At 37.5% G+C, this 17,823-nt stretch overlaps 1 protein-coding gene and 8 non-coding genes across 14 annotated transcripts; all 9 read right to left on the reverse strand.

The window, feature by feature from the left end:
* Positions 1 to 27: 27 nt before the first annotated feature.
* trnai-uau lies at positions 28 to 120 on the reverse strand. Its single transcript is given in 2 exon segments — positions 28 to 63; positions 83 to 120. It is a non-coding gene; the product is annotated as a tRNA-Ile (tRNA).
* A 218-nt stretch (positions 121 to 338) lies between these two features.
* Positions 339 to 431, reverse strand: trnai-uau. Its single transcript is given in 2 exon segments — positions 339 to 374; positions 394 to 431. It is a non-coding gene; the product is annotated as a tRNA-Ile (tRNA).
* A 2,370-nt stretch (positions 432 to 2,801) lies between these two features.
* trnai-uau lies at positions 2,802 to 2,894 on the reverse strand. The gene is given in 2 exon segments: positions 2,802 to 2,837; positions 2,857 to 2,894. It is a non-coding gene; the product is annotated as a tRNA-Ile (tRNA).
* Positions 2,895 to 4,762: 1,868 nt separating this feature from the next.
* Positions 4,763 to 4,855, reverse strand: trnai-uau. The gene is given in 2 exon segments: positions 4,763 to 4,798; positions 4,818 to 4,855. It is a non-coding gene; the product is annotated as a tRNA-Ile (tRNA).
* Positions 4,856 to 5,967: 1,112 nt separating this feature from the next.
* trnai-uau lies at positions 5,968 to 6,060 on the reverse strand. Its single transcript is given in 2 exon segments — positions 5,968 to 6,003; positions 6,023 to 6,060. It is a non-coding gene; the product is annotated as a tRNA-Ile (tRNA).
* A 225-nt stretch (positions 6,061 to 6,285) lies between these two features.
* trnai-uau lies at positions 6,286 to 6,378 on the reverse strand. Its single transcript is given in 2 exon segments — positions 6,286 to 6,321; positions 6,341 to 6,378. It is a non-coding gene; the product is annotated as a tRNA-Ile (tRNA).
* Positions 6,379 to 8,001: 1,623 nt separating this feature from the next.
* trnai-uau lies at positions 8,002 to 8,094 on the reverse strand. Its single transcript is given in 2 exon segments — positions 8,002 to 8,037; positions 8,057 to 8,094. It is a non-coding gene; the product is annotated as a tRNA-Ile (tRNA).
* Positions 8,095 to 9,397: 1,303 nt separating this feature from the next.
* Positions 9,398 to 9,490, reverse strand: trnai-uau. The gene is given in 2 exon segments: positions 9,398 to 9,433; positions 9,453 to 9,490. It is a non-coding gene; the product is annotated as a tRNA-Ile (tRNA).
* Positions 9,491 to 9,644: 154 nt separating this feature from the next.
* On the reverse strand, positions 9,645 to 17,110 carry cdhr5a (cadherin-related family member 5a). 6 transcript variants are annotated; one of them, XM_027153044.2, is made up of 14 exons: positions 16,912 to 17,107; positions 16,376 to 16,551; positions 16,043 to 16,105; positions 15,757 to 15,846; positions 15,508 to 15,594; positions 15,316 to 15,420; positions 14,434 to 14,619; positions 13,564 to 13,654; positions 13,187 to 13,284; positions 12,174 to 12,380; positions 11,922 to 12,035; positions 11,761 to 11,827; positions 11,511 to 11,668; positions 9,645 to 11,333 (listed from the first exon to the last, which is right to left on the reverse strand). In XM_027153044.2, exons 1-14 carry the CDS (start codon positions 17,000 to 17,002, stop codon positions 10,782 to 10,784), a joined length of 2,085 nt encoding a protein of 694 aa, XP_027008845.1. In that variant the 5' UTR covers positions 17,003 to 17,107; the 3' UTR covers positions 9,645 to 10,781. The 6 variants fall into 6 exon arrangements, with proteins under 6 accessions (XP_027008845.1, XP_027008844.1, XP_027008843.1 ...); XM_027153043.2 differs by having other exon boundaries at positions 9,645 to 11,354; XM_027153042.2 differs by having other exon boundaries at positions 9,645 to 11,347; positions 11,486 to 11,668.
* Between the last annotated feature and the right edge of the window lie 713 nt (positions 17,111 to 17,823).

The raw sequence follows: 17,823 nt of genomic DNA on the forward strand, positions 1-17,823 counted from the left end.
TTTGAGTCACCACTGCCCTAAAATCTATGCTCCAGGTGAGGCTCGAACTCACAACCTCGGCATTGCTCCACCTTTACTGCCGTATAAGTACCGCGCGCTAACCGATTGTGCCACTGGAGCACAAGGAAGCATGTTTTTTGGAGATGTGAGGAAACTGAAGTACTCAGAGAAACTCTACACTTTATCCACGTTTGTAGTGGTTCTGCCCTTAATTTACATCCTGAATGAATAAAAGAACAAAGGTGAATTCTGATGATGATATGAATGATAAAAACACAAGTGTTGGCATAACTACCTAATATTTATCTCTGTTTATGTCACTACTGCCCTAAAGCCTATGTTCCAGGTGAGGCTCGAACTCACAACCTCGGCATTGCTTCACCTTTACTGCTGTATAAGTACCGCGCGCTAACCGATTGTGCCACTGGAACACATGTAGGTATCTTTGTAGGTATCTAGGTAAACATATGGTCAAGAAACACAATAAAACCAGAATAACCATAAAACGTTATGAATTTAGATCTTCAATTTCATGTCATTTGACTTTAATAGAGAATTATCTCTGAAAGCTACAATTCATATAGCTACCTTTCTGTAAGTGCTCCAGTGGTGCAATCGCTTAGCACACGGTACTTATACAGCAGGACAGGTGAAGCTATGCCGGGGTTGTGAGCTTGAGCCTCACCTGGAGCAGAGCTTTTAGGACAGTGGTGGTTAAGGCTCTGTGATATTGATTGGGGTTCGAGCACTATCACTTCCAAGCTGTCACTGTTAGGCCCTTAACCATCTCTGCTCCAGGGGAACTGTAGCATGTCCCTGTGCTCTGTCCCCAACCTCAAAAACTGGTAGTTTTGGTAGTTCCCAGAATATCAAAGTCTACTAAAGGCGGTAGAGGGTTCTCGTGTATGCTCCTAAACTTTTAAATATCCTTCCTGACAGTGTTGGTGCTCAGACACATTCTACCAGTTTAAATGTAGATTAAGGACGTATATCTTGAGACAGACGTACACGTTATACATCCTGTAAACGTGTGCTCCAGTACATCTGACCAAATGTACATTATCATGTAGTGCGGGTCAGAGGTGGGAAGTAACGGAGTAAAAATACTTCGTTACTGTACTTAAGTACATTTTTCTGGTATCAGTACTTTACTCCACTATTTATTTTTCGGACAACTTTTTACTTTTACTCATTACATTTTTACACAAATATCTGTACTTTTTACTTCTTACATTTTCAAAACGGACAGACTCGTTACTTTTAGTATTATTTCTTCTCATTGAGCGCTGTTTCCAGCCTATCATCCTATCATTGTGCGGCTTTTTCCCCATGTGACTGGTGTACTGTATTATTTACTGGCTATCAGACATAGACTAAGGATAGCGGAGCTAACAATGAGCAGCAAAAGGAATGGCTAATGTTAATTCAGAGGTAGTCACCGATGTTAAAATAACTAACAACGAGGACATTCCTGAACACACATGGCCATATATGAGGGAGATATATATATATATATATATAACATGACGTCCAGTTACCAGCATATGAGTATCTGTACTTCTACTTGAGTAAAGGATGTGTGTACTTTTGCCACCTCTGGTGCTGGTTAATATTCTGAACAGCAGCTACACTAATTTCTCTCCACATGCTTCTCTTTTTCTACCCATTCTGAGGCATCCGGAGGTTTTTCCAGCTCCAGTTGCGTTCCGCTCCATGAACACTTTCAGAACTTCAGTGAGAAGAAGCCAGCGCGATGAGGCGTCTAGAGATGTACCAGCTCCATTTGGATTCTGCTATATGAAGATTTTAGACATTCAAAGAGAAGTTTTGTGATTGTGATTACATGTGGTCTTTGAGGACAACAACATCCTAATCAATAAACAACTGTCTGACTGTATCAGACTATAGAACGGACATTATTCAAAATAACAGTTTATAACAGTTTATATATAAACCCTCCAGTGTCACTCAAATGGGAATGAGGTTCCCTTTTGAATCTGGTTCCTTTTCTTCCATCACCTTAGCCTTGCTTATTAGAGATAATTACAAACACATTTAAATATGTCTAATAATAATCTTAAACTTTTGTATAATATTAATCTTTGTATAATTAACTTTTTGAACTATACTTATTATGCTCTGTAAAAATGGAAAATCATTCAATTATGTACTATTAATCCTCCAAATTACCAATCGTGATATTGAAATTTTGTTTCTTCTTGCTGAATGTTCTTTTGTTAGCTTATATGTTATAATTAACCTGATTATTGTTGGGATCGTTTCAGAAACAGAGCGATTGTTCAATTTGGTTTTATACAATAGTGACACCAAGTGTTTAAATGAAGAACAAAAAAAAGTTCTTACCAAATTTCATTCATTTATAATCATTATGCTCTTTACCCTGGTCAGGGTCATGGTGGACCCAGATCTTATCCCAGGAACATTTTGCTTGAGGTGGGAATGCAAACTAGATGGGATGCCAGTCCATAACAAGACACCACACACAGTTATTTGTACCTACTCATTAACATAGCCATTCCACCTACAGAACAGAAGCCTTTCTGGAGCCACATATAGATTACAGTACAGTGAAATTCTCAATTCTCAATATATAACAACTTTGGAGGTTGGGGCCAGAGCACAGGGTCACTCATGATAGAGTTCCTCTGGAGCAGAGATGGGTAAGGGCCTTGCTCAAGGGCCCAACAGTGATAACTTGGTAGTAATAGGCCTTTAACCCCAATCTTTCAATCAACAACCAAGAGACTTAACTGTTTGAGTCACCACTGCCCTAAAATCTATGCTCCAGGTGAGGCTCGAACTCACAACCTCGGCATTGCTTCACCTTCACTGCTGTATAAGTACCGCGCGCTAACCGATTGTGCCACTGGAACACATGTAGGCATCTTTTGGAAAGATGTGAAGAAACCGAAGAACCCAGAGGAACTCTACACAGAGGAAAGATCAAAACACAAGTGTTAGTGTAACTATCCTTATATTTCTTAGATCTTTATATGTATAAATATATATGATAAGACGATAAGATGATTGTTTAAGTCACATAAGGCTGAGAAAACCTATTTGGTTTACTCAGTATGACAGTCTGGAATGCTTGGTTGTGTTTATAAAGATGCTCCTTCACTCCACCTCCATATGTCTGAAATCGGTTAGCGTCCAGCTATGTCAAAAAAAACAAAAAACAACTCTTCAAAAACATATGGTCAAGAAACACAATAAAACCAGAATAACCATAAAACGTTATGAATTTAGATCTTCAATTTCATGTCATTTGACTTTAATAGAGAATTATCTCTGAAAGCTACAATTCATATAGCTACCTTTCTGTAAGTGCTCCAGTGGTGCAATCGCTTACCACATGGTACTTATACAGCAGGACAGGTGAAGCCATGCTGAGGTTGTGAGTTTGAGCCTCACCTGGAGCCTCACCTGCTTTTAGGACAGTGGTTGTCAAGGCCCTGTGATATTGATTGGGGATCAAGCCCTATCACTTCCAAGCTGTCACTGTTAGGCCCTTAACCATCTCTGCTCCAGGGGAACTGTAGCATGTCCCTGTGCTCTGTCCCCAACCTCAGAAACTGGTAGTTCTGGTAGTTCCCAGTCTACTAAAGGCGGTAGAGGGTTCCCTTTTGAGTCTGGTTCCTTTTCTTCTGTCACCTCAGCCTTGTTTATTAGAGATAATTACAAACACATTTAAATATAAGTCTAATAATAATCTTAAACTTTTGTATAATATTAATCTTTGTATAATTAACTTTTTATGCTATACTTATTATGCTCTGTAAAGCTGCCTTGAGAAATAGTCACTATGTACTGTGTCAACTATATATGTTGAAATGACAATAAACGTTTCGTGACTTAACTTGATGTCCATTATTAACATGGCTATACAAATAAAATTTAATTGAATTCAAAATTGAAAATCATTAAATTCTGCACTAATTAACCTCCAGAATCCAAATCGTGATATTGAAATTTTGTTTCTTCTTGCTGAATGTTCTTTTGTTAGCTTGTATGTTATAATTAACCTGATTATTGTTGGGATCGTTTCAGAAACAGAGCGATTGTCAAATTTGGTTTTATACAATAGTGACACCAAGTGTTTAAATGAAAAACAAAAAAAAGTTCTTACCAAATTTCATTCATTTATAATCATTATGCTCTTTACCCTGGTCAGGGTCATGGTGGACCCAGATCTTATCCCAGGAACATTTTGCTTGAGGTGGGAATGCAAACTAGACACCACACACAGTTATTTGTACCTACTCATTAACATAGCCATTCCACCTACAGAACAGAAACCTTTCTGGAGCCACATATAGATTACAGTACAGTGAAATTCTCAATTCTCAATATATAACAACTTTGGAGGTTGGGGCCAGAGCACAGGGTCACTCATGATAGAGTTCCTCTGGAGCAGAGATGGGTAAGGGCCCACTCAAGGGGCCAACAGTGACAACTTGGCAGTAATAGGCCTTTAACCCCAATCTTTCAATCAACAACCAAGAGACTTACTGTAACTGTTTGAGTCACCACTGCCCTAAAATCTATGCTCCAGGTGAGGGTCGAACTCACTTTATCCACATTTGTAGTGGTTCTGCCCTTAATTTACATCCTGAATGAATAAAAGAACAAAGGTAAATTCTGATAGTTATGAATGATAAAAACACAAGTGTTGGCATAACTATCTAATATTTCTTATATATATATATCTCTGTTTATGTCACCACTGCCCTAAAACCTATGTTCCAGGTGAGGCTCGAACTCACAACCTCGGCATTGCTTCACCTTCACTGCTGTATAAGTACCGCGCGCTAACCGATTGTGCCACTGGAACACATGTCAGCATCTTTTGGAAAGATGTGAAGAAACCGAAGAACCCAGAGGAACTCTACACAGAGGAAAGATCAAAACACAAGTGTTAGCATAACTATCCTAATATTTCTTAGATCTTTATATATAAATATATATGATAAGATGATAAGATGATTGTTTAAGTCACATAAGGCTGAGAAAACCTATTTGGTTTACACAGTATGACAGTCTGGAATGCTTGGTTGTGTTTATAAAGATGCTCCTTCACTCCACCTCCATATGTCTGAAATCGGTTAGCGCCCAGCTATGTCAAATACTTATCCAAAAAAAAAACCTCTTCAAAAACATATGGTCAAGAAACACAATAAAACCAGAATAACCATAAAACGTTATGAATTTAGATCTTCAATTTCATGTCATTTGACTTTAATAGAGAATTTTGTCTGAAAGCTGCAATTCATATAGCTACCTTTCTGTAAATGCTCCAGTGGTGCAATCGCTTAGCACACGGTACTTATACAGCAGGACAGGTGAAGCTATGCCGGGGTTGTGAGTTTGAGCCACACCTTGGAGCAGAGCTTTTAGGACAGTGGTGGTTAAGGCGCTGGGATATTGATTGGGGTTCGAGCCCTATCACTTCCAAGCTGTCACTGTTAGGCCCTTAACCATCTCTGCTCCAGAGGAACTGTAGCATGTCCCTGTGCTCTGTCCCCAACCTCAAAAAATGGTAGTTTTGGTAGTTCCCAGAATATCAAAGTCTACTAAAGGTGGTAGAGGGTTCTTGTGTATGCTCCTAAACTTTTAAATATCCTTCCTGACAGTGTTGGTGCTCAGACACATTCTACCAGTTTAAATGTAGATTAAGGACGTATCTTGAGACAGACGTACACGTTATATATCCTGTAACCGTGTGCTCCAGTACATCTGACCAAATGTACATTATCATGTAGTGCTGGTTAATATTATGAACAGCAGCTACACTAATTTCTCTCCACATGCTTCTCTTTTTCTACCCATTCTGAGGCATCCGGAGGTTTTTCCGGAAAACCTCCTGAGGTTTTTCCGGAAAACCTCAATCTTTCAATCAACAACCAAGAGACTTAACTGTTTGAGTCACCACTGCCATAAAATCTATGCTCCAGGTGAGGCTCGAACTCACAACCTCGGCATTGCTCCACCTTTACTGCCGTATAAGTACCGCGCGCTAACCGATTGTGCCACTGGAGCACAAGGAAGCATGTTTTTAGGAGATGTGAAGAAACTGAAGTACTCAGAGGAACTCTACACTTTATCCACGTTTGTAGTGGTTCTGCCCTTAATTTACATCCTGAATGAATAAAGGAACAAAGGTAAATTCTGATAGTTATGAATGATAAAAACACAAGTGTTGGCATAACTATCTAATATTTCTTATATATATCTCTGTTTATGTCACTACTGCCCTAAAACCTATGTTCCAGGTGAGGCTCGAACTCACAACCTCGGCATTGCTTCACCTTTACTGCTGTATAAGTACCGCGCGCTAACCGATTGTGCCACTGGAACACATGTAGGTACCTTTTGGAAAGATGTGAAGAAACCGAAAAAAACAGATGAACTCTACACAGAGGAAAGTTAAAAAAAAAAAAAGTGTTAGTGTAATTATCCTAATATCTCTTAGATCTTTATATATATATATATTTATATATATATATATATATATATATATATATATATATATATATATATGATAAGATGATAAGATGATTGTTTAAGTCACATAAAGCTGAGAAAACCTATTTGGTTTACACAGTATGACAGTCTGGAATGCTTGGTTGTGTTTATAAAGATGCTCCTTCACTCCACCTCCATATGTCTGAAATCGGTTTAGATCTTCAATTTCATGTCATTCGCATTTAATAGAGAGTTATCTCTGAAAGCTGCAATTCATATAACTACCTTTCTGTAAGTGCTCCAGTGGTGCAATCGCTTAGCGCATGGTACTTATATAGCAGGACAGGTGAAGCCATGCTGAGGTTGTGAGTTTGAGCCTCACCTGGAGTTTCACCTGCTTTTAGGACAGTGGTTGTCAAGGCCCTGTGATATTGATTGGGGATCAAGCCCTATCACTTCCAAGCTGTCACTGTTAGGCCCTTAACCATCTCTGCTCCAGGGGAACTGTAGCATGTCCCTGTGCTCTGTCCCCAACCTCAGAAACTGGTAGTTCTGGTAGTTCCCAGTCTACTAAAGGCGGTAGAGGGTTCCCTTATGAGTCTGGTTCCTTTTCTTCTGTCACCTCAGGCTTGTTTATTAGAGATAATTACAAACACATTTAAATATAAGTCTAATAATAATCTTAAACTTTTGTATAATATTAATCTTTGTATAATTAACTTTTTATGCTATACTTATTATGCTCTGTAAAGCTGCCTTGAGAAATAGTCACTATGTACTGTGTCAACTATATATGTTGAAATGACAATAAACGTTTCATGACTTAACTTGATGTCCATTATTAACATGGCTATACAAATAAAATTGAATTGAATTCAAAATTGAAAATCATTAAATTCTGCACTAATTAACCTCCAGAATCCAAATCGTGATATTGAAATTTTGTTTCTTCTTGCTGAATGTTCTTTTGTTAGCTTGTATGTTATAATTAACCTGATTATTGTTGGGATCGTTTCAGAAACAGAGCGATTGTCAAATTTGGTTTTATACAATAGTGACACCAAGTGTTTAAATGAAGAACAAAAAAAAGTTCTTACCAAATTTCATTCATTTATAATCATTATGCTCTTTACCCTGCTCAGGGTCATGGTGGACCCAGATCTTATCCCAGGAACATTTTGCTTGAGGTGGGAATGCAAACTAGACACCACACACAGTTATTTGTACCTACTCTTTAACATAGCCATTCCACCTACAGAACAGAAACCTTTCTGGAGCCACATATAGATTACAGTACAGTGAAATTCTCAATTCTCAATATATAACAACTTTGGAGGTTGGGGCCAGAGCACAGGGTCACTCATGATAGAGTTCCTCTGGAGCAGAGATGGGTAAGGGCCCACTCAAGGGGCCAACAGTGACAACTTGGCAGTAATAGGCCTTTAACCCCAATCTTTCAATCAACCACCAAGAGACTTAATGTAACTGTTTGAGTCACCACTGCCATAAAATCTGTGCTCCAGGTGAGGCTCGAACTCACAACCTCGGCATTGCGTCACCTTTACTGCCGTATAAGTACCGCGCGCTAACCGATTGTGCCACTGGAGCACAAGGGAGCATGTTTTTTGGAGATGTGAAGAATCAAATACTTATACTATGTCAAATACTTATCCAAAAAAAAATAATAATAAATTGCAGTGTCCTTCAAAAAACATATAGTCAAGAAACACAATAAAACGAGAATAACCATAAACTGTATTGAATTTAGATCTTCAATTTCATGTCATTTGACTTTAAATAGAGGTTTATCTCTGAAAGCTGCAATTCATATACAGGTAGCTACCTTTCTGTAAGTGCTCCAGTAGTGCAATCGGTTAGCACACGGTACTTATACAGCATGACAGGTGAAGCCATGCTGAGGTTGTGAGTTTGCGCCTCCCCTGGAGCAGAGCTTTTAGGACAGTGGTGGTTAAGGTTCTGGGATATTGACTGGGGTTCAAGCCCTATCACTGCCAAGTTGTCACTGTTAGGCCCTTAACCATCTCCAGACAGAGGAACTGTATCATGTCTGTCCCTGTGCTCTGACCCCATCCACAAAAAACTGGCAGTTCTGGTAGTTCCCAAGATATCAAAGTCTACTAAAGGTGGTGGAGTGTTTTTGTGTATGCTGTAGAAAGGACATTATTCATAATAACACTCTCTGGTGTTTATAAAACTTTATAATCACACCCTCCCATGTCACCCAAATGAGGATGAGGTTCACTTTTGAGTCTGGTTCCCCTCAAGGTTTCTTCCTCTTCCATGTAAGGGAGTTTTTCCTCTCCACAGTCACCTCAGCCTTGTTTATTAGAGATAATTACAAACACATTTAAATATAAGTCTAATATTAGTCTTGTACTTTTGTATAATATTAATCTTTGTTTAATTAACTTTTTGTACTAAATTTATTATGATCTTTAAAGCCTTGAGAAATAGTCACTATGTACTGTGTCAGCTATATATGGTTGAAATGACAATAAACGTTTCTTGACTTAACTTGATGTCCATTATTAACATGGCTATACAAATAAAATTGAATTGATTCGAAAATCATTTTGGGGGCACGGTGGTTTAGTGGTTAGCACGTTCGCCTCACACCTCCAGGGTTTGGGGTTCGATTCCCGACTCCGCCTTGTGTGTGCGTGTGCGTGTGCGCCCTGCGTTGTGTTGGCACTCCGTCCAGAGTGTATCCTGCCTTGATGCCTGAGATAGGCACAGGCTCCCCATGACCCGAGGTAGTCCGGATAAGCAGTAGAAAATGAATGAAAATTATTTTTAAAAAGATTTCTGCACTATTTAACCTCCAGAAACTGAATCTTGATATCGAAATTTTTTTCTTAACTACTTGAGTCAAGAATGGCCCTAAAACCCATGCTCCAGGTGAGGCTTGAACTCACAACCTCGGCATTGCTTCACCTGTACTGCTATATAAGTACCACACACTAACCAATTGTGCCATTGGAGCACAAAAGCTTGGTATTGGGAGATGTGAAGAAACCTGGAGAACCATGCAGAACGCTACACAGTGATGTAAGGATTCTAACACAAATATTAATCTGCTGAGTGTTTAGAAAAAAAACCTATTTTTTTACCATAATGAACTGTGACAACAGTCAAGATACAACACATTCTCTTCTTTTTAATTTTTCATTTTTGCACTTCCAAGATAACAGATTCACATTTATATAAAATATTCTTAGAGTCTTTATCTGTATTCGTGTATACAAAATGTTATTCACAGCAATGAACAAATTATTCTGACTGGACAGAAAAAAAACACCAAGCATTAAGTTACTGGATAATTATTCATAATTAGTCCTTAGTGCAAATGTTATGTTTAGTGCAGTTATAATATGATCCAAAATAGAAATGTTGATTTTTGTTGTTCACATTAGTCTCTGATTTAAAAAATATACATAGTCAAGATGTAAATTATGGTCATTTTTTTTTCAGCATATTTATCACAGATAAAAGATTTTCAGTACCCTACCATGTAAGGACACCAGTGAATTGGGTTTGTAAGGCAATGCACCTCATCATAATTAAGCATTGCTTGAGTTTTTGGTGATTCCATGATTGTGGTGCCATGTGGGTTTTATTTTTTTTGTCATTTTTCAACAATGAATATCAAAAAAATTTAAACTAAAAACTGATCTCACATCAACTTCAAGATTTCTTGACTGTCAATGGCTCATTTTGCTCTTAAACAATTGACAGGGTTGAATTTTCTTGTAGCATAGAATTAGCAGGTTCTCAAAATATAATTAGTATAATATTATAACATAATGTTTAATAATTTATGTTGTGCTCTCAAAGTGACTTTCAATATCGTGGCAGTATCACAATATAATTGGAAATAAAGCAAAAAGAGCGAGAGAATGTACTTCACTTCTTTCCATCGTCCCCAGGAAATTTGTATTTACCCAACTGAAAGATGTGACCTGAAAAATTCCAAATATATTTAAATGGAGGGAAGATGTTCAGAATGTAACTGAAGTGTAAAGAAACTAAAATTTGCTGATTTGTCAGACATAAGACATTAAATGGATTCACAAATAAATAAAAAAAAGTGTTGGCTAGGACATATTAAAACATTTTTTAAAGCTTTTATAAAGGTTATTTATCAAATTTGTAAATGTAATATCACTGGGAAATCAATGGCACCCAAATCATGGAAACATTCTGATATCAGCTCAGGAAAGACTGATTTAAGTCTTATAAGGATGTGGTTCACTGATTTCAAGCCCCGGTAGCACTCACTGGCCTGTTTTGTTTGGTTCTGCTGACTCTCGGTGGTCAGAACCGTTTTCCTTCTGCTTGTCAAAGTCCTGGATGTTCATCATAGTCAGCTCACTCAGTTCCATATCGCTGGCATTTAGAGCAAGAGAAGATGATTTGACATCCTCTTCCTCTTTTTGTTTAAGCCCTATGTCATCAGGAATGATCTCCACTTCGATATCTGAGGAATCCTCGCTCTCTTTAAACCACACCGTCTTCTGTCCGTCCTTCCTTCTCTCTTTAGCTAGAATGGATCTGACTTCATCTTTAGATCCTTGGGCTTTGGGGTGGAGAGCTGGGCTGCTACGGTGCACATGGTTCGAGTGGATACGCATGCCACAGGAATCGCAGCGTCCTTGCCTCTCACGCGGTGTCACTCTCACTCTCCATTTCGACACCAATTCCTGCTTCCTGTCTCTCTTTTCTGGTCTCCTCATCGCCAACCTTCCCATGTCTGCTTCGTTCATGAAGCCATCATTGGTGAACTGCATGCTGTCTCTTGGTCTTAACCCGTCAGTGGGCTGAGTTTGCTGCAAGCATGGACCTAAACACTGAATTGGGTGTCAGATCAATGCCACTTTTTTCCTATTACAACTACATCTAAACACATAATACAATGCAGCATTTATTTTATTTGCCACTTTGATGCCTCTAGAATATGATCATTCAGAGCTGAACTCACAGAGCGATGATGAGAAGATGCTGACCTCTGATAACTTGAGAGTGTCTGGGTTCCTTTTCTTCAGACGTGAGATGAGATAGCCAATCACGATGAGGCAGAGAACCAGCAAGGCGGCCATTACGAAGCCCAGCAAGGCCATATCTCCAGCACGGTATCCCTCTGAGGGCGACTGGACACCTACGGCTGTGAAGAAGAACGGAGGAGCATTGAAAACAGCAATGAGAGCTATGAAAGACAGTTATTGAAATCATTACAGCCATAGAGAAATCACTCACGTGGTAGGACGATCACAGAGAGAGCCGCCGTCCCCGACTCACCAGTTGACACATCAACAGCCCGAACCTGCAAGCAACAAAATACATATTATTTACTGAATAATAGTCTGACGACTCCTGTATATGAGAAAGAAGAAGTTTGCAGAAGATTGTGTACTTACTTGTAAAGCAAAAGATTCGGTCCGCACAGGTTTCTTCAGAAGCACAAATCCGTCTGTGGTTACGTTGACATAACTGCTGTACTGTACTTCATATCTTATGTCGGGATTTATTCCCTGTCCATGCAAACACATTCAACTCACATAAAATACTGTAAGTCCACATATACAATTTACAATGCTCTACATTGATAATAACATTACATTCAGTTTGTTGAGTTGAGTACATTACATAACATTAACATTAGAACATACACTGGCAAAGTCATCATCCCTGGCTCTGACTCTGAAGGGTTTATTAGAAGTCCTGTCCTTGAGCACCATGTTCTCAGGGCCTGAGTTGCTGTATACATACGCCTCATATCGCTCTCGCTCGAATTTTGGTGGGTTCCTGCTCTTTTTCATCACTTCGATGTTGACTGAAGTGGCAGCGTACTGGTCACGGTTTGACACCTGGGAAGCCTGGATAAAAACACCACCTGTATTACAATGAAGTGCAGTATACAGTATGTTGCTCAAAGTAACCCTAGATGTGCATTGCCATCTTGCTCTCAGGAATATGCTCTGGATCCATGGAAGATGGATGGATGAATAGATGGATAAAGGGCTAATTCCAAAAGTCACTATCTGCTACGTTTTTAGTCTTTGACAGAGGATTAACTGCTTCATGCTAAATAGCTAATTGTTAAACTAGCCTCAATCATCGGCTAGTTTATATGTGCAAGCAATAATGTTCTCATAGCATGAACTCAGAGCGTACTGAGTGTTCATCCACCTATTTCAATGTTACTACAATTGAGTCACATTGGAGAAATTAGATTCATTCCGAGTACAAAGAAGAGACCAGTTTCCACCAAATTCAATGACTGTTGATGTATCAGTGCGGTAAGCTACAGCTTCACTTAATAATATTGCTAACTTCATCTCATAGCAGTAGAGAATCATACTGTAGGTACCAACAGCTGGTTAGTTAACTGATAATAAACTAGCTTTCTTTTACACCTATCAGAAAAAACATAGGATTTTATTGTCCAAGTTTCACTTTACAACCCAAATTTAGATTGAGAAATATTATTAAATATTAAATATCAATTTAGATTGAGAAATATCTTCACACAGTGAACTCACACTTCAAGAGTTGGAAAATGGAAAAATTCTAATTTAGTGATGAGAAGGTTGTTTTTTTTTTAACCAAATCGCAATTTCAATTACTGAATGCAAATTATTATTATTTTGCAAATATAATAGTAATAATAATGGCAATTTACCAAAACTGTGAGAAATACTGGGCCTGCAATATCTGCTGGCTTTAGCATGGTTATGTTTCCTGTGCTCTCATCTATTTGAAATATGTTGTCTTCATTTCCTACAAAAAAACAACAACAAGAGAGTAGGAAAAAATTATTTGGTACACTGGCAACCTACAAGAAAGTTAATCTGGATCTATCTATCCTTCTATAGATAGAGCCAGATAAACTTTCTTGTACAGTAAATAGCCTATAGATGGCTAGATAGATAGCCTATAGATGGCTAGATAGATAGATAGATAGATAGATAGATAGATAGATAGATAGATAGATAGATAGATAGATAGATAGATAGATAGATAGATAGATAGATAGGAAATTACCAAACATTTTTTTACCTCTAACAATTTTATAGCTAATCTCTTCATTCCTGCTTTTGTCTCCATCTCTTGCATAAATCGGCCCAGGTTGTAACTGCAGCGGTCCTTCCTAAAGGTTTATTATATTCAATTATTTTCGATGCAGTTTGGAAACACAAAATGTTAGAAAAATAATTTTGTGAAAAGGTGAATGAGGAATATGGATGATCATAAAAAAAAGAACTAAACCGTAGACATTCCTATGTCAGAAAACTTACTGCTCGTGACCACTGGAGACTCAAATAAATGACAGAAAATTGACTCAAATCCACAATTAAACATCTTTCTTTGTTAAATACCTACATGCTTTTAAACCTCTAGTCTTAGTGTACTCGGTGCATCTGTTATTCAAATCCAAAGAAATGAGTTGTTATTATAGAAATGACAAAGCTTTAGAACTTGTTCATTCATATAATTGTGATTCACATTTTAATAGCACTTAATTCTGGCCAATCAGAATCGAACGCCATAGTATAAAATTCTTACAATATGTTATGAGACATTATTTTTATAACATCATTGTATAAGGTATATCAAAAGCATGCAAGTATATCAAAAGCATATATATATATATATATATATATATATATATATATATATATATATATATATATATATATATAATGAATTATATCAAGAAGTCCTTTAATGGTTATATAGTGTAAGTTAAGTCCTACAGTATGTCTGGCATTTGGATCCTCATGGTTGGAATATTCACCCCGCATTCTTTTCCTTTTTATTATTATTATTACTACTTTGATTTTGTTCCAGCTACTTTTTTCTACTACAAAGTCTGTTGACTTTTTTTTTCTTCAAAGGAGAGGTGGATTTGAAGGATAAATCCTTTACCTGTTTTTCTGTTAAGGTGACTCTACCCTTATACCCAACACTCAGGCATATTTTGGCAGTACCAATAGTTATTCTCGTGCATGGCTGGAACCAGGGTGGACGGTTGTCAATGTCTTTTATGTTGATTACAATCGTCGTGGTGGCTGTGTAGGTGATTTGGCCTGGCGGTGACAATGGTGGAGTATCCTGAAAAAAAAAAATACCAGTTAGGTTTTCTAATTGTAAGTGTATTAGCATGTCAGCAATGGAGTACAGAAAATAGAAGGCTTTGTTTTTGTCATATATACATATATAGCAGTGTGAAATTCTTTCTTCACATATCCCATCTTGGAGGTTAGAGTCAGAGCGCAGGGACAGCCATGATACTCAAGGGCCCCAACAGTGGCAGCTTGAACCTTAATCTGCCAAGCCACAACCCAGAGCCCTCTACCACTTTAACCACCAAGATTCAAGATTCTTTTATTGTCACTATACTGAGTACAGTGAATTGAACACAGTCCTTACAGTGCAATACACATGCAATTTGATATTTGAATTAAAATAATGTAAACATTAAAAAGAAAAGTAAATAACAAATAAAACACAATTGCAGTCAAGGCTATAGTTATAAATAAGTCAATTATTGTAAGTTATGTATTGTGTTATAGATAAGTATGTAAATATTTCATATACATAGAAGTACAGTATATAGATATTAATAACTTTATATATTTTTTATATAAATAATACAAAAATACTACAAAAATACCTAGCTACTCATTTTTCAGAATTTCTACTTTAAGCCAGAACTATAATGTATATTTTAATAAAGAAAATTATTTCCTTGCTATTATTAATAAGCCATGCTTAATCGGGTCTTCAAACTCTTCTGTCCTTGCATACCTGCACATATAAGGTCAGTGTCACCTGCTGGACGACTTCGTAATCCAAGGTCTTGTTGACGAGAATATTTGGTTTGTACATATTTTCCAGTCTGAAATATGGGTTCTGCAGAAAGAGACAGGACTCATAAATCATTCCTGCATTAAGATCAGAGAAAGACAGTAATACAAGATAACCTAGTTAACTGCCTACCAGAGCTGGTTCCAAGGCGTAATATAAAACTCCTGAATCATCATCTTTTGCTTCGATCTGGGCCACGCTGGTGTTAACAGGTGTAAGCTGTGAATGAGGATAAAATGAAAATTCCTCCTCTCTGAGCTCATGCATAGATATATTGCAGGACATTAATGCTCTATGTTCCTATAAGTAATGACATCACACTAACTTTATTATAAATGGAAAAGTTCTCAGTGGCTTTATAGAGGCGCAAAAAGTTCTCACCTCATTAACATCTAGAGTGTATTTACTCTGGGCAAACAAAGGAGGGTTGTCATTAATGTTTTTGACTTGAACAAGCACCGTCAAAGTAATCTGTGGATTTAAACAAATAAATAAGGTCAGATATACTTATATATAGATTTAAGACAGCTTTTGGCAGCAAAAAAAAATGCTGCAAATAGAACAAGCCCCGAAATAGAGATTCAAGCTGTTCCTTGTGCTAAATTCATTAACAAAGAATTAATTTTGTTGTAAGTGTGACAAATGAAGCACCATGTGAGACACTTACACTTTTGGATCCTGTTTTATTACAGCGGATTTGAACCGTGAGCTCCTCAGGATTTAACAGAGTCTGAAAAAGGAAATTAACATATTGATGTCAATCTATTTAGAGTAGTTGAAGATATTTTATTTTTCAAGCTCTCATATCTGAGGTGGTGGAAGGTTCGAAAAGGGTGGAAAGATTTCGAGAAATGTTCTGGGAGCTTTGACCTTTATCGTAATTGTGGGTGTAAGTTCAGACATGCAGAATTCAAACTCAATGTGTTGCTGTGTCACTGGTCAATAAGAGGAAAGGATAGTTAGAGTCACATTTTGGAAAGAGAAACCAAAGGAACCATACTTCAAAATCCAGGCGTTTTTTCAGGATCAGATCCAAGCCCCTCAGGTCAAAAGCATTGTCTGGATTCTCGGTGAGAGTCAGAGTGACGTTCTTTGTTGTTGTGTTAATACGGACAACAACGGCATCGATTGTGTTGTTCTCTTTAATAATCACAGGCTCTGAGGGAACTGAACAAACTGAAGAGAGAAGGCAAATATCATCGTGTTTAATGAACCACAACCCGGCCTATGAGTAAACAACGAAAATAAACAACACAACAGAATTAGTCCAGAATTAGATTTGAACATTTCTGAGCATCAGTACACAAGATCGTGTTGCATTTCTGAATTACCGAACAGTCAGTTTAGTACATTTTCTACAGCCTGACTTGTTTTTAACATCCAGTTCAATAAGACATCAGTTAGACAACCCAGATAAAGCCATTTATTATTTATTCAAATACACCAAACCAATATGTAAACCAATAAGCATTATAAAGTCCAAGTCAAACACGTCAACAGCTGACTCGAACAAACTCAAAAACAAGCCGTACTTACTTTTTTCAGCAAGGCAGAATTTATGAAGAAGAAACGCTAGAATGCAGCTGACGGCCGTGTTCAGGGATTTTAGTTTATATTTCCTTTCCATGTCCCAATATGTGATGAAGACAAATAAGTATGGAGGACTAGAAGGGACCGTGGCACCAGCTGGTACTTCTTCACATAAAGCACTGACTGTGTTAGGGGATGAGTGGGAGTCAACTCTTGTCGCAATGTTTGTGACTTCATCTTACGGTCATATATTGCCTAAAGAGCTTGCCAACAACGGACTGCTCCCTCCTACAAAAAATACTTGCATTTGCTTTTGAGGGGGGAATTTTGTATTAGTGCTCAGCATAGCAAGAACACAAGAATGTGCCTGCAGAAAGAAGGATTTGGGCTGTGTTGTTTTTGTGAGGAACACATTAGATTTGTCCCACTTTGCAAACTGCTTTTCAGAATGTGGATTAGACCTGATCAGGAATTCAAGTGATATACTGTATTTCAAAGATATTAGAGCACAGAGATTTTAAATCTGATTGCTGTTGGATCATTTTCCTTAACAGCAACCCTGAATGTAGCGTATGTTTCAATACATTATCCGTAAGTTCAGATCATTTATTGTGTAAACAAATAATAATAACAAATGAACAAATGGAACTATGGATACAAACGGAGGCAAGAAATATACAGATTCAGGAATAAGAATATTGCAAATATATAAACAGCTAACAAAAACAAGATTGAAACTGGGACAGAGAAATACTAGAACTTGAATAATGGTAACGAGACACAGGTGAGGAACTTTCACAGGGATTTGCGTATATGGAGCTTGATCTACATAATTTAAGTATAAATTATAATATAATATACAGTACAGACCAAAAGTTTGGACACACCTTCTCATTCAAAGAGTTTTCTTTATTTTCA

Source organism: Tachysurus fulvidraco, chromosome 2, assembly GCF_022655615.1.
Source record: "Tachysurus fulvidraco isolate hzauxx_2018 chromosome 2, HZAU_PFXX_2.0, whole genome shotgun sequence".
NCBI classification, from domain to species: Eukaryota; Metazoa; Chordata; class Actinopteri; order Siluriformes; family Bagridae; genus Tachysurus; species Tachysurus fulvidraco.

Bases quoted from the DNA above. Each gene is read 5' to 3' on its own strand.
- cdhr5a (XM_027153042.2), bottom strand. From the start codon at position 17,002: ATGGAAAGGAAATATAAACTAAAATCCCTGAACACGGCCGTCAGCTGC. The intron at 14,620-15,315 runs GTATGCAAGGAC...TTTTTTTTTCAG, and splicing joins CACTGACCTTATATGTGCAG to GATACTCCACCATTGTCACC. The intron at 11,348-11,485 runs GTGAGTTCAGCT...TTCAGTGTTTAG, and splicing joins CATCTTCTCATCATCGCTCT to GTCCATGCTTGCAGCAAACT.